Raw genomic sequence first — 23,193 nt, 5'->3', positions numbered from 1 at the left:
CATCGCGATAGTCAAAGAAAACAGTCAACATTACTTTGACTTTTGATCGACTTTGGCGCGGCTTCTTCGGTTTCGGTTCCGTTGGAAGACGCCACCCAGAAGCTTGTTGACAAGTTTGCATGTCAAACTCGTAAACCCACGTCTCATCGCCAGGAACTTTCAATGAATTCTGCATCGGAATTGGCTCGTTCTAGCACGTTCTCAGCAGCTTTTATGCGATGAAGTTTTTGGAGAAAAATCTGGTGTTTTGGGACTAGCCGAGCGGCAATATGTTTCATACCCAAGTGATTACTTAAATGGTAGGAATCGACTCGTGAGACATAGAGTGTTCGATGGCTAGCTCCTTGAAACTTGAATGAGGATTTATAGTTACCATTTCCTTCGCTTTTCCAATCTTAATTTCAGTTGCAGACATTGATGACCTACTGGAGCGAGGCAAATCTTCCATTACATCTCGTCCGCTTTTGAACGCTTTGTACCACTCGCAAGTACGTGTCTTTTATAAAGTCGATTCAAAATAATCTTCTGCAGGCTTTTAAATAATTTCGATCACGAAACTCCATTGGCGATGCAAAATATAGAACAAACTCTTTGTTTGATGTTTTTGTCCATTATGAAATTCGCAGAACACACTAGATATGGTGTAACTACAAAACATCTGTTTATTATAATCTAAATAACAAACGCTACTCAAACTCCGCGCCAAAATGGAAAACAGCTATGCCAACCTAACAACAACAAAATAAAATAAGTTTGGAACCATAAACAAATCATCCATTCCCGATACTTTTTTGAATGAATATATAGGTTTATAAAGATGTGATTATCACTAACCCCAACCAGTATGCTTAGTGCGAGATTTAACGTTCTCGATAGCGTAAAGGTTAACTCAAATTTGTATGCAGTTGGAACAGCGCCCCTAGCGGCAAGCGTAGGCAAACGTTCCAACTCCATTGAGTAACATTTACGCATGGAGTTAATAAGTACTCTAAGCACAGCTCGCACTAAGCACAGAAGCTAAATTTCGCGGTATTCAGCACGCCAACATTCGGAAAAAATATTGGCTCGGCTTTGGGTCGAATCTCTACAGATAACTTGCGAGTAGGTCCGTACTAGTAGGCAGCTTCGTAGAAATTACCATTGGCACTACCGTTTGGGTCACTGGCGAAACAGTCCTACAAGGTCACAACCGGTATATTTGAATTGCTGATGGTTATAATATCTCGTTCACGTTAGTTTAATTTAGTTTATTATTTTTATTACGTAAATTCCAGGTGCGGAATACAAATTTGATTGGACAAGTGCTACAGTTCTTAGAAGTGCGAAGACATTTAATTTTGAATGTGTTTTAATGTAAGTCGAATCAGTATCTATTACCATAAATAAATACAACTTTATTATGATTAATCAGTTGCTGGGAAAAAAATTAAAAATGGTTTTTGAATTGAATTTGAAATTGTAAATAATTGAATGTTTATTGAAAGGTTTCGAATTTAGTAATGGCACCTCGTCCGGCTAGTGGCCCTTACTATTTTACCCTGGACTTTGATTTCTGGACGAAAACAAGTTTATTTATTTATTTAATCAAAGCTATTTTATATCCGAGGCCCGATTATAGTTATTTTCTATAGCTTATTATTTATATATCCACAGGTGCAAAGACTAACATTGTAACTCGCTTTTAGCTAAATACATATAAGTAACAATATAAGGCCTTTTCCTTTCATGTGTCGATATTATTTTGTGTACTATGTGTTATTATGTGTATATAATTATTATATTTTTAGAATTATATTGCGACACTCACACACGGCACACGGAACAACATCAATTTGGAAGTGTAACGAGATGATTAATAATGCTCTTTGGGTTATATAGGCAGACGAGTTCACGGTCCACTCGATTTTAAGTGGTTACCAGAGACCATGGGCGTCACAGTGTGAATGCAGCCCAATTTGAGATATGAGCACGAAATTAATTTTGCAGTTAATTGTAGTGTGATAGCAGTTCCACACTTCAAATGAGAACACATAAGTGATTCGTAATCCAAACAGACAGGTCGATAACCGTCACACTCACAATTCCCTCCCACCAGCAATTACGTAAATTAAAAAATATTCGAGTTTCATCATTGCAGGTAGGCATAGGCATTTTACGGCATTTGTAGGCATTTTGCGGTAGGCAGCGGCTTGGTTCTGCCCCTGGCATTGCTGAAGTCCATGGGCGACGTATGCTCGTCTGCCTAAAAGGGCAATAAAAAATAAATAAAAAAAAAGCGTTGAACTTAATTCTTCATTGGGGAAGTCGTGACTCTTTTACGTATTTAAAGTGAGATTTGAATTCCGATGTAGTCGCATTGTACGCCAGAAACCTTATCCGTTGGATCAGCAGTTCTCGGCGACCGTATCGCGACACATTGCTGTCAGGTCAGGTGCCAGTCGTCGTGGCCTAAAGGATAAAGACGTCCGGTGCATTCGTGTTGAGCGATGCACCGGTGTTCGAATCCCAGGCGGGTACCAATTTTTCTAATGAAATACGTACTCAGCAAATGTTCACGAATGACTTCCACGCTGAAGGAATAACATCGTGTAATAAAAATCAAACCCGCAAAATTATAATTTGCGTAATTACTGGTGGTAGGATATGAGTCCGCACGGGTAGGTACCACCACCCTGCCAATTTCTGCCGTGAAGCAGTCATGCTTTTCGGTTTGAAGGGCGGGGCTGCCGTTGTAACTATACTTGAGACCTTAGAACTGATATCTTAAGGTGGGTGGCGTATTTACGTCGTAGATGTCTATGGGTTCCAGTCTATGGGCTGTGAGCTCGTCCACCCATCTAAGCAATAAAAAAAGGTGTGTCGCGATATTTACAAATTCTTGCGTTTATTCCACATCATCATGCTACATAGGGAACTGGCACGAATGTCACGACCGACCGCCACTTGACATCCCCCTATCTTGGTCTATATCTATTTCAATGTGACATTTGGAGGGACTTTTTGCTGTTTCTTCTTTTACTATTTATTTTAGTTCATCCGGTTTTTTGTTGTATGTTTTGCATTTTAAGTATTACCATAAACATTTAAAGTAAATTTTATATTTACAAATACGATATTCTTATCTGAAATGACACGGAGAATTACATTTCCCGTGTAATTATACGATGTTGACTGTACAGCTTAATTTAATAGATTAATAATGTATAATAAAATTAAATGTAACTACCCTGCATCTACCCTCGTTTTAACAATTAAAAAATTTGCATGTATGTGTCGCGGAATTGTAGAGTATGTTCACTTCGAAAAAGCGTCACGACATGAAAACCCTCTTATTGTGGCCGCCACGAATTACATATCCGATTCTGTAAACCGAATGGTAAACAATCGACGTCGCCCTAAACACGTCATTTCGAATCCTCCCGATCCATTAACGGTGCTTTTAGGTACCACAAGCACCGATCACCGTCCTCGTCGAACCCGTTGCTTGCGACGAAGGGCTCGACGAGCGAATTAACCCATAGACACAGCCCACTAAGTTTCTCGCCGGATCTTCTCAGTAGGTCGCGTTTACGAGACGGTGGTAGGTTCTGCGAAGCACTGCTCTTGCTAGGGCTAGTGTTAGCAACGTCGCAGGTTTGAGCCCCGAGAGCTCACTCACTCGCTCGGTTACGCTGGCTTAGCCTCTCAAGGCTACCAGCTTAGGTAGTAAAAAAAAAAGTATTTATTGTCAGGGCCGCGCCGACCTTTGGCAGCGCCTGTGTGCGAAGCCCATGAAGCGCCTCCGATTTTTACGAATCTTCATTTCAATGTATTTTTTTAATTACTTGTTTAATTTTGACTTATTCTTTTGACATACCTAAATCTTGGGATGCTTGTCCTATAAACGCATTATATGTTTTGTTATTTACAAATTATATGTTGTGCCTATTGTACCTACTTACTTATTGATACTGCACTACAAAGAATTTGTTGTTGTGTAAGTGTAACGTAAATAATTTCAGTGGCGGCGCCCCTATTGTCTTGGCGCCTGTGTGCACCGCACAGTTCACACGTAGGGGTTTATTGTTGGTCCACCTAACCTATTGCTGTCTTGAACCCCATGCAGCTTTTTGAACTAGCCGTGTTTGATGTTGTTTCTAAGTGGACTGCATACAGATCGAGGTGAGATTGAGCTCTTATTACTGTATAACGTCAAGTGAATCATGAGCTTCTCAACCCATTTACTGCAAAAGCAGGTAAAAGTACGAAGCAGCCCGACTGTGTCCCTGGAATCACTGATGTCCATGAGCGACGTTAACTACTTACCATCGGGTGAGCCGTATGCTGATCTGCTTACAATATGCATCTGCAACGAAAAAATATATTTACAAACAACAATGAATACCTATTTCCGTAACAATAGGGCTCATTATCGATCGACAATCGAACGATCTCTTCTAGATAACCTTATAGTGAATAATGAAAAGAATTGTATTATTAGTACTTACTACAAAATGGATTACATTATCATGTGAAATACTCTGCAGTTTTCATAGTCACGGAGCACGGCAGTAGTAACAGTAATTTTAATCACATAAACACGTATTTAAAACCTAATAATAAATATCGCTCTAGCTCGAATGGCCTCTTAAGCTATCAGCGAATAGGTAGGTAATAAACATGTATATTTTATGTAACATATAAAAAAACTGTAAATATACTATATATTTTTTATTGCTTAAATGAGTGGACGAGCTCACGGCCCACCTAGTGTTAAATGGTTACCGGAGCCCGTAGACATCTATAACGTAAATGCGCCATCCACCTTGAGATGTAAGTTCTAAGGTCTCAATTATAGTTACAACGGCTGCCCCACGCTTCAAACCGAAACGCATTACTGCTTCACGACAGAAACAGGCAGGGTGGTACCTACCCATGCAGACTCACAAGACGTCCTACCACCAGTAATATAAATGTAAAACTTCCACAGAATGTTCCTTCAAGCGATAGCCCTGTTCCAAGTGAAGATTCTGATACCAATATTAGAAGTGATACAGCTGCTAATAATCGCTCTATCGTCTTTCGAAATTGGGGAGCCTCTGTACCCTGCTCATACCAACGTGCGAGGTAAATATTTAATTTCTCTGATCTGATTATAGCTGTCCTTTTCTCATTAGCGAAGCAGTTGCTCTTGAGTTGTTAGGTCTCCTTCGGAGGCGCTCGGGCAGCTGTTAGCAAATCCCGCCCCTCCTGGCTGAGCCTCTGCTCGCCCACCTGTCCTGGTGAAACTGAAAAGGCCTCTGTGCCACTAGTAATCCTTCAATCATAAAAAAAGTCCTTTTGGCAACGAAACCAAACTAAAAATAATTTGCGAGTATTTATAACAGTAGACACAGATTTCTTAAAAGTACACACCACGTTGATGATACAAGTGTACATAAACAAGTCCTGCCCCCAGTGCATGAATAAGCAATAAAATACTTAATTGCGTTTTCTGTGCTATAACAAAAGAAAAAAAACATCTAAAAAGCCTTTAATCTCTTTTAAAATTAATTTTATGAATATTTACTGAATTTTATTTTCACCGAATGAAATGATTTCGTCTAAGAAAAATCTTTTTTAAAACTAAAGAGTTTTAGTTTTGTAATGATAAAGATTTTCTTTTTATAATAAATGTGTTTTATTTATATTTCGATACACCTAGCATTAATTACTCTGCACTACTATCGGTTGATTGATAGAGAATGTCTTAGACAACAAGTCCGCCAATGTATATCAATACATGAAGTGTAATGAATAAATAAATAAATAATATTTCATTAAAATCGGATGAATGACACAAAGAAACGTTGATTTTATTACCGTTTTCAGATACATATAAATTGCAATTAATATTTCGTTCGCCAGATGTCATTACTATCTCAGAATTTAGTCCTAATTAAGGACATTATAAGCAAGATCTGTTCTTTGTTATCAAAATTAATAAAGATAGTAGGTATACACTTTCCACTTTCCACACAGGTATAGATAAGGCTTATTATAGTGTGCAAGAATTTTTAAATGATAAGTGTTGTACATAATAAAAAATTAGAATAAGAAGTGATAGAATGTAAAAATAGATAGATTTAGTAAATTTTGTGTTAGAATTAATATAAAAATAAGTTAAATTTTCGCATGCCTAAACAGGCGAAATATATGAAACTATGTCCTACCTATATATCCACAATATCTTGTAAACTATATTTCTGGCGAATAAAGATTTTCTTCTTCTTCTTCTTCTTCCTTTTTTAAATTATATTACGAAAAATTACAAGCACTAATATTTTAATGAAAGCAATATTATAAATTATAAGTTCATAATGTTGTTTTTTTTTTTATTGTTACAATATCAGTGGTGAAAGGTTATTTGGTTTAAGCGACATTTCGCTTAACACGCGACATTTATCTTTGTAATTTAAGGTCCGTTTTATATGGTACTAGCCGTCCCCTCCGGCTCCGCTCGGGTCTTTAACAAAAATTTCAACGATATTAAAATTTGACGTTGTTTTATTTTTTTAAATAAAATATCACTTATTGCGGCATAACTATAATAATTAAACATATGCTGTCGCGACACTTTTTGGAAATAATAATGTGTTCTACAAAATCGTAGTACATTATTTATTATATCATCAATAGTTTCTTTCGCAGGGCACGCGATGTAAAGAATATTTTTGGAGTTTTAGTAAGGATCCCTTAATTTTTTCAAAAAAGATTATAGCCTATATCACTCGGGAATAGTGTAGCTTCCAAACAGTATAAGAATTTTTCAAATCGGTTCTTTAGTTTCAGAGCCTATTCAATACAAACAAACAAACAAATCTTTTCTCTTTATAATATTATATTACATATATGGTATAAGCATCAACAATTCGATGTTTTTAATTGAACTTCAATTAAGTTTAGGTACCCATACAAACTGAAGAAGTTTTTTGTTACGATATTTTTTCCAAATTTTAAACTTTATGCCCCCCCTGCAAATTTGCAAAAATGTTACTTGAACCAGACAACCTTTTCACCACTCGAGATTATTTTTTAAATTTTGTACAGTTTCCATGGTCACGGACGACTTTCGACTCAATCGTTTAGTAAATCTTAATCATGTAGCGAAAACCAAAGAATACACTAATAAAGACCCCATCAACTTAATCGCTTCGTTGATAACTTAGAGAGAGAGAGAGAGAGAGAGAGAATACACTTTATTGCAACCAACACAATTTACATTAAAAAAAACAGTCCAAAAGCACATACATTTGTACAATAGGCGGTCTTATCGCTAAAAGCGATCTCTTGCGACCTATGATCTGTTAAAGGTCGCGAGAATCCGCTAGAAATCCGCAGCGCAGAAGTTGTTATTATGGCGAACCTTGGTGGAGAACTATGTCCACTAATGTCCAGCAGTGGACGCCTATGGGATTGTTATTTTAAGCTTTTTTATTATTAACTTATTTACATCTTTTAATCTTAATTCAAATAGAGAAGATTTTAGCCACAGGTCGACAGAACATTTGCCGATAGTAAATGCCAATGCAATAATGATTAATAATGAAGAATGATATAATTTAAAGTTCTCGGTAGCAGAGTCCAATCTTTAAATCGCAGAGTGCAGGCAGTTACGAAATAATATACTAACACACTTTTATAAATTAGTATTAGTTACCTCGATGTTTTAGAATTTTATATCGAAATCGCAGTTTTGTTATTTTATTTTACTTCACCAAGTGACAGACATTTCTTCACTTATTCTTATGAAACCTCTTGCAACTGCTTTCTATGTATATGTTTTCTTTTGCTAAGGAGTTTCTATACTATCAACTCTAATAAAGAATCTATTTCACTTTTTACCTTCGATAGATAAACTAATAAAAGCGTGGTAAAAATAGTTTTCATTATATTATATTCGGTTCTCGTAATTATTTTATACGAAAAATTTTACTTTATAATATAATAATTAAATATACATAGTTGTAAACAACGCTACGTGGGTAATGATTTGAATGAGATTCTGTTTACGATAAAAATGAATTCCGAATAAGTTTATGAACGAGGTCGTTGATTATATTTGCAGAAAACTTGTTATTAGTCCAAATATAAATGACTTATAATGTTCGTAATGTACCTAAATAAAAATCATACAATAAAAAGAGCAATCAAAATTTTTCAATGTGACGCGAACGAAGAAGTCAAAAGGGAGATTGATGTTCATATATCTCACTAATTAGTTAGCGACCGCTTAAGTTCAGATAAGACTACGATTCCATGTCCCAAAATTAGTAGCAGTCTTAACGTTGTGACGTTACGTGAGTGATAGACTTCGTTATTAAGAAGACCGCCCGGACTCCTGTACATGATTGTCGTGGCTTGCAACCTCTTTGACATACGACCTACAAAGACTAGACATAGACTAAGACAGAGATTTGACAGGTGATTCGAAAAGAAATGGAACGAGGACGGACGTGACTTTTTTTTATTGCTTAGATGGGTGGACGAGCTCACAGCCCACCTGGTGTTCAGTGGTTACTGGAGCCCATAGACATCTACAACGTAAATGCGCCACCCGCCTTGAGATATAAGTTCTAAGGTCTCAAGTATAGTTACAACGGCTGCCCCACCCTTCAAACCGAAACGCATTACTGCTTCACGGCAGAAATAGGCGGAGTGGTGGTACCTACCCGTGCGGACTCACAAGAGGTGCTACCATCAGTAATTACGCAAATTATGGTTTTGCAGGTTTCATTTTTATTACACGATGTTATTCCTTCACCGTGGAAGTCAATCGTGAACAATTGTTGAGTACGTATTTCATTAGAAAAATTGGTACCCGCCTGAGATTCGAACACCGGTGCATCGTTCAACACATATTCACCGGACGTCTTATCCTGTAGACCACGACAACTTCTAGAAGTGCCGAATAGAATCAAGTAGACTCAAGTATAGTTACAACGGCTGCCCCACCCTTCAAATCGAAACGCATTACTGCTTCACGGCTGAAATAGGCAGGGCGGTGGTACCTACCCGTGCGGACTCACAAGAGGTCTTACCATCAGTTGGTTTACAATAAAATTAATCTAGTGCGATTATAAACGAACAATAGATTGTGAACGGACACAAAAAATACAATCGAACGCCCACATTTTCGAAGTCATACATAAACAACATAACATAAACAAACAGTCTAATTCTGATTTTGCGTATGACTTCGATCATCAATTGTTGATCGAAGGCGTATGACGAAACGCAAAGAGCGCGCTGATTGGTTGGACGAATGACCTCTGTTTCACCTATGTATGGTAGAAGTAAGGAAGACCTGGACCGTCTTTGTATAGGGGACATGTTGAAAAAGTGTCCACCTGTAAATTATTGTTGGAAGATTCACCAATATAGCTCTAGTGAGCACATGGAAATTATATAAATATAGCAGTTTCAAACTGAGTGGCGTGTGTTACGTTGAAAGATGCTATATTTCTCGTGACTTGTATAGTAAAAAAAAAGTAGAACTACTTATTTATTTTTATTACTATTATATTTACGTAATAAGCATCACTTATCTTAATTTAGTATCCTACTCTAATAGTTTATAGAGCTGCTTTGTTTTTACTATGTTTTAACTCTATGTTTTATTTCACTATGTTTATTGCGAAAAGATGTGAAATACATTCCGCGATACGCGCATGTATGTACCTACGTGAAGCGGACTATTATGCGAACAGCTCTGCTTTAGTCCATGGGGGATTCAAATCTAATTTCAAAAGGTTAGCAGAGCCCAAAACCATGTGACCTTACCTTGAGATACGAAATAAATGTTTCCGTATACACACATTTTGCAGAGCAAGCCTTTAGTGTCACATTCAAATTAGCAACAATTTGTTTGAATTTGGTACCTATTTAATTTGTTTACTTGTTGAATGTCAATAGAAACTTTGATAATGGTTCGAAAAAGTGCCCAAGACCTAAGCTGAATTGGCGAAACAAACTTAACATACATAGAGATGCGGAAGGCTATTTTTGGACAAGAGACAAGTCTTTAAGCGTGTGACAGTATTTTATCCACCTTAGAGAGGTTTAATGATCTCTCCCATACCGATCTTAATGTTGCGCGGAACACATTCGCTCGGTAGAGTTACATGTTTTTTTTTTATTGCCCCTGTAGGCAGACGAGCACACGGCCCACCTCATGGTGAGTGGTTACTGTCGCCCATAGACTTCAGCAATGTCAAAGGCAGAGCCAAGCCGCTACCTACCGCTTAATACTCTCCACAAGCCTCGTTGTGTTTATAACTTAGTCCCATAGACACAGCACACTGAGTTTCTCGCCAGATCTGCGAGGTATAGCGTTAGCAAACTCTCCCAGGTTGAGCCCGTACTATCCCAAGTTGAGCCCATAAGCTCTTCTACCAGTCCGTGAGTAGGTGTAATATTTTTTTTTATTGCTTAGATGCGTGGACGAGCTCACAACCCACCTGGTGTTAAGTGGTTACTGGAGCCCATAGACATCTACAACGTAAATGCGCCACACACCTTGAGCTATAAGTTCTAAGGTTATAGTTACAACGGCTGCCCCACCTTTAAAACCGAAACGCATTACTACTTCACGGCAGAAATAGGCAGGGTGGTGGTACCTACCCGTGCGGACTCACAAGGGGTCCTACCACCAGTAAATCTATAGACCCTTAGGTTACCAGGGAATAGGTAGGGAAAACAAAACGCACTAAAAATTACAATCCAGTGCATTTTCGTACATTTATAAACAGACGACGTAGTCATCAAATTATGATTTACATATTATTATTATGACAAATCGCAAAGTGCACGACGATTGTAAGACGAATAACCAGTTCTTTTTCCACTCGGCTACCGCCATTATTCTTATATCTCTTACTGCCATAAACAAGTCAATCCTGTGTTTTTCTGTGTTTTTATTCAAGTTAAAGATATACTAAGACGAATTTTAACAGTGTGATTTAATTAATAACGAGCACTTTTACTGACCATGAGTGAATTAGGTTTAGCATCTCGAGTCATACAAGTTAATAATCATAACTACACGCACAGGATCGATTTTTTGTTAGATAAGTAGGTAGGCACAAAAAAGAGTTGTTAGGTAAGAGAATAATGGCGATGAGAGAGCGGGTGAAACTATAGAGGGTACAAGTAAAGGGGACCGTCTTGTATTGGAGGTCTTGTGTAGTTGAAAAAGTGTCCACTTGCAAACATAAAGTTATTGTTGGAAGACTCACCGAAATATCGCTTTACTGGTGGTAGGACCACTTGTGAGTCCGCGCGGGTAGGTATCACCACCCTATCTATTTCTGCCGTGAAGCAGTAATGCGTTTCGGTTTGAAGGGTGGGGCAGTCGTTTTAGCTATACTGGAGACCTTAGTACTCATATCTCAAGGTGGGTGGCGCATTTACATTGTAGATGTCTATGGGCTCCAGTAACAACTTAGCACCAAGTGGGCTGTGAGCTCGTCCACCCATATAACAATAAAAAAAAAAAAATAGTGTAGGAAGTGGAAATGATATACCTAAAAATAGCAGTTTTAAACAGAGTGAAATCCTCTTCTTCTTTCTTTCCTATTACCCTCTGCTGAGGTGTAGGGCTCGAATCAAATCCTTCCATTTACATCGGTCTTGGGCAGTCTCCTCCCACGTCGTGCCCAAGACGCCCAACTCCTGCCCCACCGAGCGACGCCAAGTTGTTCTGGGACGGTCTATCTTTCTTTTGCCCGTAGAGAGTGAAGTAGTCCACTGGATTTTATCGCCGGATCTTCTCAGTGGGTTTCCGATCCGGTGGTAGATTCTGCGTAACAATGCTCTTGCTAGAGCTAGTGTTAGCAACGATATCAAGTTAGAGTCCCGTGAGTTCACTGACTCGTTCAGCGAATCTAGCATGACCCCTAGAGGTCACTAGAATAGGTAGAAAAACAAAGAGTGAAGTATGCTCGGTTTTAAAACGTATCTGAACCTGTTTTACCGTTTCCCTAATCACCCATCAGACAAAGGGGCGATCCGGCAAGACTATTGTCAGCTATTACGTTATTCGTAATCGGATAATTATGCTAATATGCTTTGAATTTAAATATTTATTTAGCATGAATTTACATCACTACGCATATACTTAGACACAGAAATAATAATTTAACAACGTGTAACGAAATTTATGCAAAGAGGGAATTTAATTAGCTTACAATTTTCAAGTACATACTATGAAATCAAATTATTATTTTATCAAGAGCGAAATTACGTTTCCTTCTTCGAACAAGTTGTAAAATGTTCTTAAGCCCAGCCCACTGAGTTTCTCGCCGGATCTTCTCAGTGGGTCGCGTTTCCGATCCGGTGGTAGATTCTGCGAAGCACTGCTCTTGCAAGCAATAGCGTTAACAACGTCACCAGGTTAGAGCACCGTGAGCTCACCTACTTGCCCGGAGAATCTAGTATAGCCCCTCGAGGTTACTAGATTAGGTACGGAAAAAAATGAAGGCTATAAAAATATATTATATATCACAGTCATCTAATTGGTGTTTCTTACAGCCCAATAAATGGACCGCGTGGTTCGTGTTTTAATAACAAACTTCAACAAAAGGAGTTTCTCCGTTCGAGTGTTTTTTTTTTTGGTGTAGTTATAAAGAATTTGTCTCCGATTTTAATGATTATTTTCAAGAGCTGACCATACGTTTTTACGTTATCGTTAATACTGCAAATTTAGTTGACACCGACTACATCGATAATCTTATTTTGTTTTTGATTAAAATTAACATCTTTCTATAATGAAGATACTCGATAAATTAAAAATAGTTTAAAACGGTCTGCAAATGTCTCGTCATTAGAAAAGCCTTACAGTCATGCCATATTTAGACTTATTTAATAAATAACTAATAATAAATAGCTGGGACTAAATCACGCACGGTCATCCGGCCCGGATTTAGGATTCCCTGTGGTAAGGATACCAGAGACTGATAAACATATTTATATACGTTTAAATATATACATATATAGTTAATAATCACCCAGACAAAGAGCAAGCAAACTTATTCATCACACAATGTTTTGCCCGATGTGGAAATCGAACCCACGACCCTTGGCGCAACAGTTAGAGGAACTAACTATTGCACCACCCAGTCCGTCTATATAAGTATGCACATTTAACAGTCTCTGGTTCCCATGGTATGGGAATCCTAGTTTGGCGCCAGATGTCCGTGGGTGACTTATTCCTGTAGTTATTCATTCATTTTTACTGGTGGTAGGACCTCATGTGAGTCCGCACAGGTAGGTACCACCACCCCGCCTATTTCTGCCGTGAAGCAGTAATGCTTTTCGGTTTGAAGGGTGGGGTAGCCGTTGTAACTGTACTGAGACCTTAGAACTTATATCTCAAGGTGGGTGGCGCATTTGCGTTATGTGTATGGGCTCCAGTAACCACTTAACACCAGGTGGGCTGTGAGCTGGTCCACCCATCAAGACAATAAAAAAAATATAACAGTCTCTGGTTCCCATGGTATGGGAATCCTAGTTTGGCGCCAGATGTCCGTGGGTGACTTGTTCCTATTGTTATTCATTTATTTACTTATTTCAGCAGATTCCAGTTACGACTTCATAATCGTGGGCGGAGGATCAGCTGGCTGCGTACTAGCTAACAGACTCACCGAAGTCGCCAATTGGACTGTGTTGATGATAGAAGCTGGCGACGACCCTCCAAGCATAGCTAATGTTTGTATTTTATTTAGCAAATCACTAAGATATATATAAGTTGGGTGGACGAACTCAGAGCCCACCTGGTTTTTAGGAGTTACTGGAGCCCATAGACATCTACGACGTAAATACGCCACCCACCTTGAGATGTAAGTTCTATTTTTTCAAGTATAGTTTCAACAACTGCCCCACCCTTCAAACCGAAACGCATTACTGCTTCACGGCAGAAATAGGCAGGGCGGTGGTACCTACCTGCGCGGACTCACATCAGGTCCTACCACCAGAGCATCATCACACCTTTTGGGTTGTCTTAAAAGGCGATTTCATCGGAGAATAGGCTGCGGGGCTCTCCGAATATCATACCAGCATACTGTGATCACCTCCCCATATTTCCCGTTTGCTTTCCCCGTACCTAATCCCTGGCAGCCTAAGGGGTTATTTCAGCTTTGTACGGACAAGTAGCTGAGCTCACGGGCTCAAAATGCGAGAATTTGCGAGCGGTGCTTCGCTGAATCTATCACCGAATCAGAATCGCGACCCACTGAGAAGATTCGACGTGGCACGCGGATAAATGCCACCATCCTGTCTACTTCTGCCGCGAAGTGTCTCATAAGTGTCTCATAGTGGCATATGGCGTTGAGATCGTCATGTCAATGGGCGCCAATAACCATTGAACAGGAGACGTGCCGTGAATTACGTTTCATTCGTTGTGTGGACCAAAATATTTTTTCTAAAGAAATTAGAAGAAAAAAAACCCGTGTGACGGGCCTTGGAATACCTTCGGAAAAAACATTAATTATGTGTTATGAGCGAGTCATGTTTCACACTAGAAGTAATTTTTTTTTGTAACGTAAACTAAAAATTAAGTTTAATTGCCGGTAACACAAAATATTAACAAAAACGAAAACCGACTTCAATGAAAAAATTACTAGGTACAGAGTCGACGTCTAGTTAAATATGAACCATTAGGGATAGCTCAGAAACTACTGGCAAGTTCTTAATAATATTCAAAACGACCAAACGAGAAGCCTAGGCTTAAAATATTTATTTATTTCTCCGACGACGGACGATATCACGGCCCACCATATTTTAAGTGGTTACCGGAGCCCATAGACATGTACAACGTAAATGCCGCCACCCACTTTGAGACATGAGTTCTTAAGTCTCCGTTTTTACAGTACGGCTGCCACGGCCTTCAAACCGAAAAGCGCATAGGTACTTGCTTCACGACTGAAATAGGCAGAGCGGTGGTGCCTACCCGTGCGGACTCACACGACGTCCTACTAGCTGTATAAAAATCATAAAATCTAAATATAGCAACGCATTGTACTATAGAACTGTGACTTAGAATTCATGTTTCAAAGTGGGTGGCAGCATTATCATTGTTTGTCAATGGGCTTCAGTAATCACCTACCCATCTAAGCATTAAATAAATAAAAAATAAATTCAATTATTCCTCATTTCGCAGAGTCCCGGTTATTCGCTTATAACTTCGACATTACTGCCGAACTGGGGATATTTCGGCGTAAACGACGACTTTTCCAGTCAAGGCCAGAAATTTAAAAGCATCCGACACACGAGGGGTAAAATGTTAGGTGGCTCGAGTTCCCTCAACTCTATGTTTTACGTCCGAGGGAACAGGGCTGATTACGACAATTGGGCCGAAAACGGAAACGAAGGCTGGGACTGGAATACGGTCATTCAGTACTTTAAGAAAAGTGAAAGACTCGATGACAATCATATCATGAGCAGTGAATCCGCAGACTTACACGGCAACAAAGGATACCTCGGAGTCACGAGACCGCTGTGGAAGTCTTTCGACGAAGGTCTTTTTGACGCTTTCAAAGAACAAGGCCACGAAGTGTTACTCGACACGAATGGACAACAACAACTTGGCTATTCGATCCCCGCATACACGATAGCCGGTCAAAAACGTCAAAGCACAGCTTATTCTTTCCTAGCGCCAATAAAAAATCGACCCAATTTGCACCTCATTAAGAACAGTTTAGTGAGAAAAGTCATATTTGACAAAAACAATAAGGCGACTGGCGTCGAAGTGAGAACTCCCACAGGTTTCTTGAATGTTTCGGTGACTAAAGAAGTCATTTTATCAGCCGGTGCAATTAACAGTCCGCAATTGTTGATGCTCTCTGGTGTCGGACCTAAACAGCACTTGGAAGATATGAACATCAGTTTAGTAGTTGACTCGCCTAACGTCGGAGGAAACATGCAAGACCACATATTAGTCCCTGTCTTACTAACAGGAATGGAAAGCATATCTTCTGCTATCAGCAACATAGACCCTTTATTAAACATGGATAAGGTTCCGGTGCCGCTCATTTTGGGCTTTGTCGCTTTGAACAAATCCCAGTCGTATCCAGATTATCAAGTAACTGCAACAGTTTCACCTACGGCCTCATTTCTTCCCGTGCTGATGTGCTCGCAAATGCTCATGTTAAGCGATGATATATGCATCGCCCTATCGGAAGCAGGCTTGGGACAAGAAACTGTGTTCTCACTGATCACACTACTACATCCCGAATCGAGAGGAAAGATCTCTCTGAAAAGCTCTAATCCCGAGGATCCACCAATTATCTACTCCGGCTATTTTACTAACGAAAACGACTTAGATAATTTCGCTCGTTACCTAGAGAACTTCAACACGGTCATCACCAGTACACACTTCAAAAAATTAAAGTCTCAAGTGGTCGATCTAAAGGTGAAGCAATGTCGGCAATGGCCCTTTGCAAGTCACGAGTACTGGGCTTGTTATGCCCTTAATTTAGCCAGCACACAGTACCATACCGTAGGGACTTGCGCCATGGGCGATAAACATATAGGGGTGGTAGACTCGAGGTTAAGAGTTCACGGTGTGACAGGTCTTCGAGTGGTGGATGCTAGCATTATGCCAACCATAACCAGCGGAAACACGTATGCCCCGGTAGTAATGATAGCTGAGAAGGCGGCGGATATGATCAAGATTGATCATGGACATCTAGAAAATTGTCTTTAACGTATTATAGTTATTGCTAATAAGATTTAATTTATATTAAACTAATTTATATAGTTCTATTGGTATTTTTTTTACCTTTTATGAACGTAATTACAATCGATCATCATTGAAATAACGTCAACGCCAACCGAAGAGGTTTGCGAAAGGGGTTCCGATGTTCAAAATTTTTTTTTATGAAAATAAGTTTTTATTAATGTAACTAGCCATATACAAGATATTTAAAAAAAGATCGGACTCCTATTTCCAATTTCCCTTAAAATTAATTACGAGCTAAATTGAATTATCGCGTCTTATTGAAAAATGGATTTAATACGACCGGTATTCACGTTCAGGATAAAAAAATAATAAATCAAAATACAAATCAACGCACTAAAAAATATAAAAAATTCACTACCACTCTGCATTTTTTTGTACTGAAACTATTATGTATTTCGGAACGAAGTTCAGGAGACACTTTATAGAATACAATTGAGTCGCTTGGCGGCATATGTCTTATCTATGGGTCGAGGTCACTAGAATAGATGGGAAAAAAACAACAAAAAGAAATCGGATTACTAAGGGGGCGGACTGGGAGACCTGATACGCGCGCCCGTTAAAACTTAAAAACTCGTTCCTCCGTATTCGCGTAAAACCTGGGTGGCATAAGTCGTGGTATTACTATATTGTAAATGAAACTGGAATTCGATAAAAAAGACTGCGTACCATCAGCGAACTCACCTATTAACAAATTTACTTCCAGCAAAAAACCTATAATAAAAAACTACCCTGTCATAGTTATTTTTCAAAGCTCGTATACATGTCATAGTCATGAGCAACGACAACGATTAACAATCAGACGAAATATATGCGCTTTTGAATTCAATGAGCAAGAATAATAAATAAAATAATAGTTTAAAAAACTAACAAAATACGCTTTTATACAAAATCCAGGTAAAAATAGAAAATAGATATTAATTTTCTATAAAAGCGTATTTTGTTAGTTTTTTGTAATTATTATTTATTTTTTAATTTTTAGTTGAATTCCATTTTTTTTAGTTTTTTTCTCAATTTTTTTTAAATATTCATTTGTCATCGGTTCTTAATAAGTATACCAAATTTTGAGTTAATCCGATATTTTGAAGGGGATCAAAATCATATTCAAAGATTCCGTTACAAACATACATACATCTGAAGCTAATAAAAGCGTATTAAAAATCAAATACATACGATGTTCGAACTTTAAATATATTTAAAGAAAAATGTACAAATATAACTACAAATAACATTAAAGTCTTCTTTACATACACTTACAATAAACAACGTACCTAGTAAATATATACATAAAACATCGATTGTCTTTTTATTACGCACACACAGAAACATTGAAGTGTGAGCGAAATTATTGAACAGCAAGTTCTCAACACAATCTACGGAAATATTACATAATATATAATCTATTTTTCGAAATAAACTTCATGAACAACCACCAACACTACATTTCAACTGAACACCAATATAGGGGAATATCTATAACATGATATGGCAACACTATAACACCATCAACAAAACGTATAATCTGTACTGACAATTTTTAGTGAACTATCATTTGTTTCTATCATACATTCGTGGTCTTCAATATTTTTTCTAAGTTTTTTTCTTCTTCTCATTAAACGCGTTTAAAAGTGACGATCAAAAATATACCATAAACAAGTATTTCTCGGCAACACAGAACGAAAATCGGATTTCCATGACGCAGACGTTTCAAATTGCAATCGATTTTAGTGTGTATAAATAAGCGACCATTTATTAAACTTTTTTTGAAATATTAATTATTAATTGAAGTAAATATGGCATGCGGCACACTAATCTCAACAAAAACTAAACTTACTTAAAAGTATCCCAATTTTAAAATTTTTCATACGGCCATGATCGTCTCGATATATCACTCGTAGGTACTAGTCGTCATTGGAGCAACTTCGGAAAAAGTTTATTTCAAAACAAATTAGGGGACATTAAGGAAAATTCACGGTTGTATTAAACAAGAGGGTACCTAAAAAAAAAGATCTAACAAATACTTTCAAGAAATCTTAATTAATTTAAATCAAATTGTTTTATCATTGTTTTTGTCAAGATATTAAATGATTAAAATTAAATGTGATAATTTTAACAATTTGTTTTTTATATCAAACTTAATACTACCCGAAACTTGAATTGTGGACTTAGATTGGCAACTTCACCGGGGTTGCCGACTGGCGAATCCACCGGAAAGCGGGTAGCAGCGTCCTTTGGTACTGTACCAGCATACTCCGAAGGCCAACCGGCATCTAATACTGTTACTACGGTACTACCCGTAGCGTTCTAGCGAACATGTGAGAAGCTATATTGTAACTATACTGAGACCTTGGAACTCATATCTCAAGGTGGGTGGCGGCATTTACGTTGTAGATGTCTATGGCCTCCGGTAACTCCTTAATACCAGTCTGAACTGTGAAATCGTCCACACATTTACGTCCACAAAAAAAAACCCACCCGGATCTGTATCTACTCACATTTCGTCTTCGTCCTGAAGGCGTAGGTATCAGCAGCCTGCTTATGTCTGCAAAACAATCATAGAGACTGAAGGGTCGGAGAGTAAATCTCGAAGACTCTATGGACTGTGGTAACCACTCGACGCCAGGATCTAGGAAAATATCCTCACGAATGAATGTCAGCTTTTTTTTTTCAATCATACTTTATGTTGTCAATGTTACGCATCCTTTTGACAAAATAACAAAATAAAATATATGAACCAAGTTAATATTAGCAATTATTTTAAATGACCTCAATAGTTAATTCAAAGTTTGTGTTTGTGTGTGTTGGATGCACATTTTTTTTTAAATTTAAATTTCGCTTTTAATCTCATAAATGTGTCTATAAAATCCAAATTATCAAACAAAAAACTGTCTATTGTTTGTCAGTAAGAATGCAATTTTCATTATGTGTTCAGAGAAGTATATTATAGTCGGTCAATTGCTATTCAAAACGATTCACAAATGAAGCTCAAGTCTGTACAGAGGACTACAAAAGTGCTTGGATGGTAGTTACAAGACAACTTTTTAAGGAGATATACGGTAAAAGCTCGTTATTCACGCTTCCTTCATTGGCTTTCTCAGTATCCGCAGATTAAAAAAATGCGACGCAATTCCTATATTCGCGGCTAAGTATTTCTTTATTCGAGGATCTAATCGGTACATACACATTGATAAAAAGGTAGGTAGGTAAAGGTAGGTATCCACCCGAAAATCCTTAGAAAACACGTCGTAATAAAAAAGTAAAATAGACCTTATTACAACTATGCCTAAAGTATGTTTTTATTTTATCACGTAGCAACTTATCCTCGTATAATCTCTTCTTCTTTTTCTCCACCTTATCCCACTAGGTGGGGTCGGCACAGCTAATTTTTCTATTCCATTCTCTTCCATCCTCCGTCATCTCAGTACTCGCTCCTCTCTCTCTCATATCGTAATTCACACACTCCATACATGTCTTCTTCGGTCGACCTTCTTCCCCCTCTACCTACCTCGTACAATATCAAATATGTAAATTACCATTTCATATTGAGTTTCTATATTCGTGGCATATTTACGGAACATATAACCCACGAATAAAGAGCTTTTACTGTATATAATTATGTTTTATTCGAGATATCCATGCAATTCTGTAGCCGACTGTACACACACAAGGGTACCTTAACAATTAAAAGTATGTATATACATATGTACAATTACTAAATATAAATAATCTAATGACAACGAAACGGAGGTTGCTTTTGTGCGAGGGGTGACGATGACGTGTAATTTCGATAGAGATTTTACTTACAACTATCTAATTATTTTATTTACATTACGTATATGCATCAATTAAAATTTCGTCATAAGGTTATCTTGATCCGACAGTCTAATACGAACACTCGTTACAATTCATTAAGTATTTTTGAAGTGAACACGGGTATCAAGCTATCATTATCCTGCCCTTCTCCCAGTTACCTGGGGTCGGCGCATGTTTTCTCCTTCCGTACTCCTCTATCATAACGGCCGTCTGGTGTAGTGATAAGTGACATGGTCACTACATAAGGGGGTCGCGGATACGAACCTCGCCAAGGGAAGATATTTGTATGATAAATATAAATGTATTTTCCAGGGTTATGTATGTATATTAAATATATGTATGTGTATAATAAAAATCTTACATTTATTTCCGATATCTGGTACCTGTAAAACAAGTTCTTTACGAACTTATCACGGGACTAGTTAACGTGGCGTGATTGTTAGTAAATATTTATTTATTTATTATTATATACCATTTGTTCGCTCACTCCCCTCTTACACATAACGTCTTTCACACAATCCATCCATTTCTTCTTAGGTCTACCTCTTCCTCTATATCCTTCCACACTTATAGTTAACATCGTGATAACATAGTTAAGTTAAAATTGCGAGCTAAAATGACATTCAAATCCGGCCAAGTCATGGGAAAGGCGATTTACCACGAAGAAGACTTTTAATTTATCTCGATAATTGTATCTTCGAGACAAGACAATCTCCACCCGTTTCATTTTCTATTGGATAAGCGATAGTAGAACATTATAAATAAGTGTAAATATATATACAATAATTTCTGTAAGCATGGGCACTATATTTACAAAAAAAAAAGCGAAATTGCGAATTATTAGATACCGCACGCAATGTATATTAAACTAACTGTACCAGCTGATACGAGGGGTCAGCGACCCTAAAGTCTCAAGACACGTTACATTGCGCGGCGTATTAAACGATTACTTTTCAATCCGCTTACGGCCTTACAGATCCGCCTTCGCCATGAACACCCTTCATACAAAAGCAACATCGTTATCCTTAGTCTAAGTGTTACGGTAATACATCCTCTTATCTATATTCTGTTAAGGTAATTAGATTCAAATTATAATAATCAGTCAGTCTTTGAAGACATGCGAAGTTCCTTCCAGTTTATTTTTACATGTTTTTTTTAAACCTTGAATCGGTTTAAAAAAAACATGTACATTACAAATAATAATCGATTTTATTACGCAAAACTAGTCCTATGCAGTGGCAGTAAGCCTTGCGTCAACGCTTCGAATATAAACTTAGATTTTAATACAATTCGAATACTAAAAGCTCATCATCGGAAACATAAAGTCGGATCTAGTATTTGCAAGAATCGCTTTTATACGTAATCGTTTTATCTTTATATCGAGTTCTCGACATATCGATTTTTTAGTGCAATCATTTAAAGAGATATCTTAAAATCACGAACTTCTTAAGATTACTCGCGCGCCCTCTGTCGCTAATTATTGTTTAATACTACAGAAGACCCTTCAAGAAGCGCCAACAAATGTATAAACCTTCACCACGACCGGACGAACGGCTTAGGAGATAACGGAGAACAAACATACAGGCAGACTTTTTTTAATTTTTTTATATAGATTTGAAATCACGGATATCCGACGTTATGCCTCTAATGATGAGACTCACTATCGTCTATGCGACCTTGAATTACTCCGCGATACACATACTCGATACCATTTCCTTTGCGATATAAACACATTAGGCAAAAAAATCGTATAAAACTGAAACGATAAATCGATAATTTTTTTTTAAGTAACATCGATTTACATTTTCTAGTCACTAAACAGAATCTTTAACTAACATTTGTTCGCGTCAGTTCAACACCAATCCACAACGTATGATGTCACAAGTGGTCAACCGTTGTGAATTGGTGCGCGATGATCATGCGTCGCACGTTTTGGCCCCAAATGACGTCACAGCTTAGTAGCATTCGGCCGGGGTTTGTGAATTGCGTGACAATTGTTAAATATGTAAAGTAAGATGTAAAGAAAAACCCTTTAAAACTTTTGTTTTAAAAAAGATTTTTTCTTAAAACAGATTCACCGACCTGTCTGTCATTGAGACAAAAAAGAGTTAAATTTTACATAATGCAATAATACTGTTTAAAATAATTTAATTTAAATAGGAATATTAAAGGCTTTAAATGTTGTTTTCTTGGTACTTTACAGAAAACGTGATTGAGTACTTTATTATTGTTCAATCATTCTAGAACATTCCATAACATTGTATAGATTTCCAGATCTCTATTGTCGTACATTAGAATAATCGAATTGTTTTTAATTATGCCTACTTTTAAAATTTACAAGTTTAGTATGAAATTTCACATACAATTTGTAAATGTGACGCAAATTTAAAAAATTTAAACTTATCGCTTAAAAAAAAAGAGGACGCGTAAGGTTTTTTTTTAAGTACCACCTATCTTTTTAATATACAAACACTGGATTATAATTTACAATTTTACATTTTATAATATAAAAATGTATTTTGTATTAAAAAAATAGAATTTTACCCTTACGTTTTAAAGAATAAAGTCAGGAGATAATTATTAGGTTTATAGATTAATTTAACGAATTTAAAAAATACAAGATATAT

General features: G+C 37.4%; 1 protein-coding gene across 2 annotated transcripts; it reads left to right on the top strand.

Moving 5' to 3' along the window:
- The first annotated feature begins 1,278 nt into the window (after nucleotides 1-1,278).
- On the top strand, nucleotides 1,279-16,777 carry LOC114243448 (ecdysone oxidase). 2 transcript variants are annotated; one of them, XM_089731771.1, is made up of 4 exons: nucleotides 1,279-1,353; nucleotides 4,970-5,106; nucleotides 13,592-13,725; nucleotides 15,176-16,777. In XM_089731771.1, the coding sequence occupies exons 2-4, from the start codon at nucleotides 4,971-4,973 to the stop codon at nucleotides 16,718-16,720; spliced, it is 1,815 nt and encodes a 604-aa protein (XP_089587897.1). In that variant the 5' UTR covers nucleotides 1,279-1,353; nucleotide 4,970; the 3' UTR covers nucleotides 16,721-16,777. The 2 variants fall into 2 exon arrangements, with proteins under 2 accessions (XP_089587897.1, XP_089587896.1); XM_089731770.1 differs by lacking the exon at nucleotides 1,279-1,353 and having other exon boundaries at nucleotides 13,595-13,725.
- Nucleotides 16,778-23,193: the final 6,416 nt, after the last annotated feature.

The sequence above is a fragment of the Bombyx mandarina genome, chromosome 12 (genome assembly GCF_030267445.1).
Source record: "Bombyx mandarina strain Sakado chromosome 12, ASM3026744v2".
Taxonomy (NCBI): Eukaryota; Metazoa; Arthropoda; class Insecta; order Lepidoptera; family Bombycidae; genus Bombyx; species Bombyx mandarina.
Note: the sequence above shows the minus strand (reverse complement) of the source record. Positions and strands in the feature narration are given on the sequence as shown.

Excerpts from the sequence above, each read along its gene's own strand:
- LOC114243448 (XM_089731771.1), top strand. The coding sequence starts at position 4,971 with ATGTTCCTTCAAGCGATAGCCCTGTTCCAAGTGAAGATTCTGATACCA. Across the intron at positions 5,107-13,591 it reads TGCTCATACCAACGTGCGAG|CAGATTCCAGTTACGACTTC; the intron begins GTAAATATTTAA and ends TACTTATTTCAG. Across the intron at positions 13,726-15,175 it reads ACCCTCCAAGCATAGCTAAT|AGTCCCGGTTATTCGCTTAT; the intron begins GTTTGTATTTTA and ends CTCATTTCGCAG.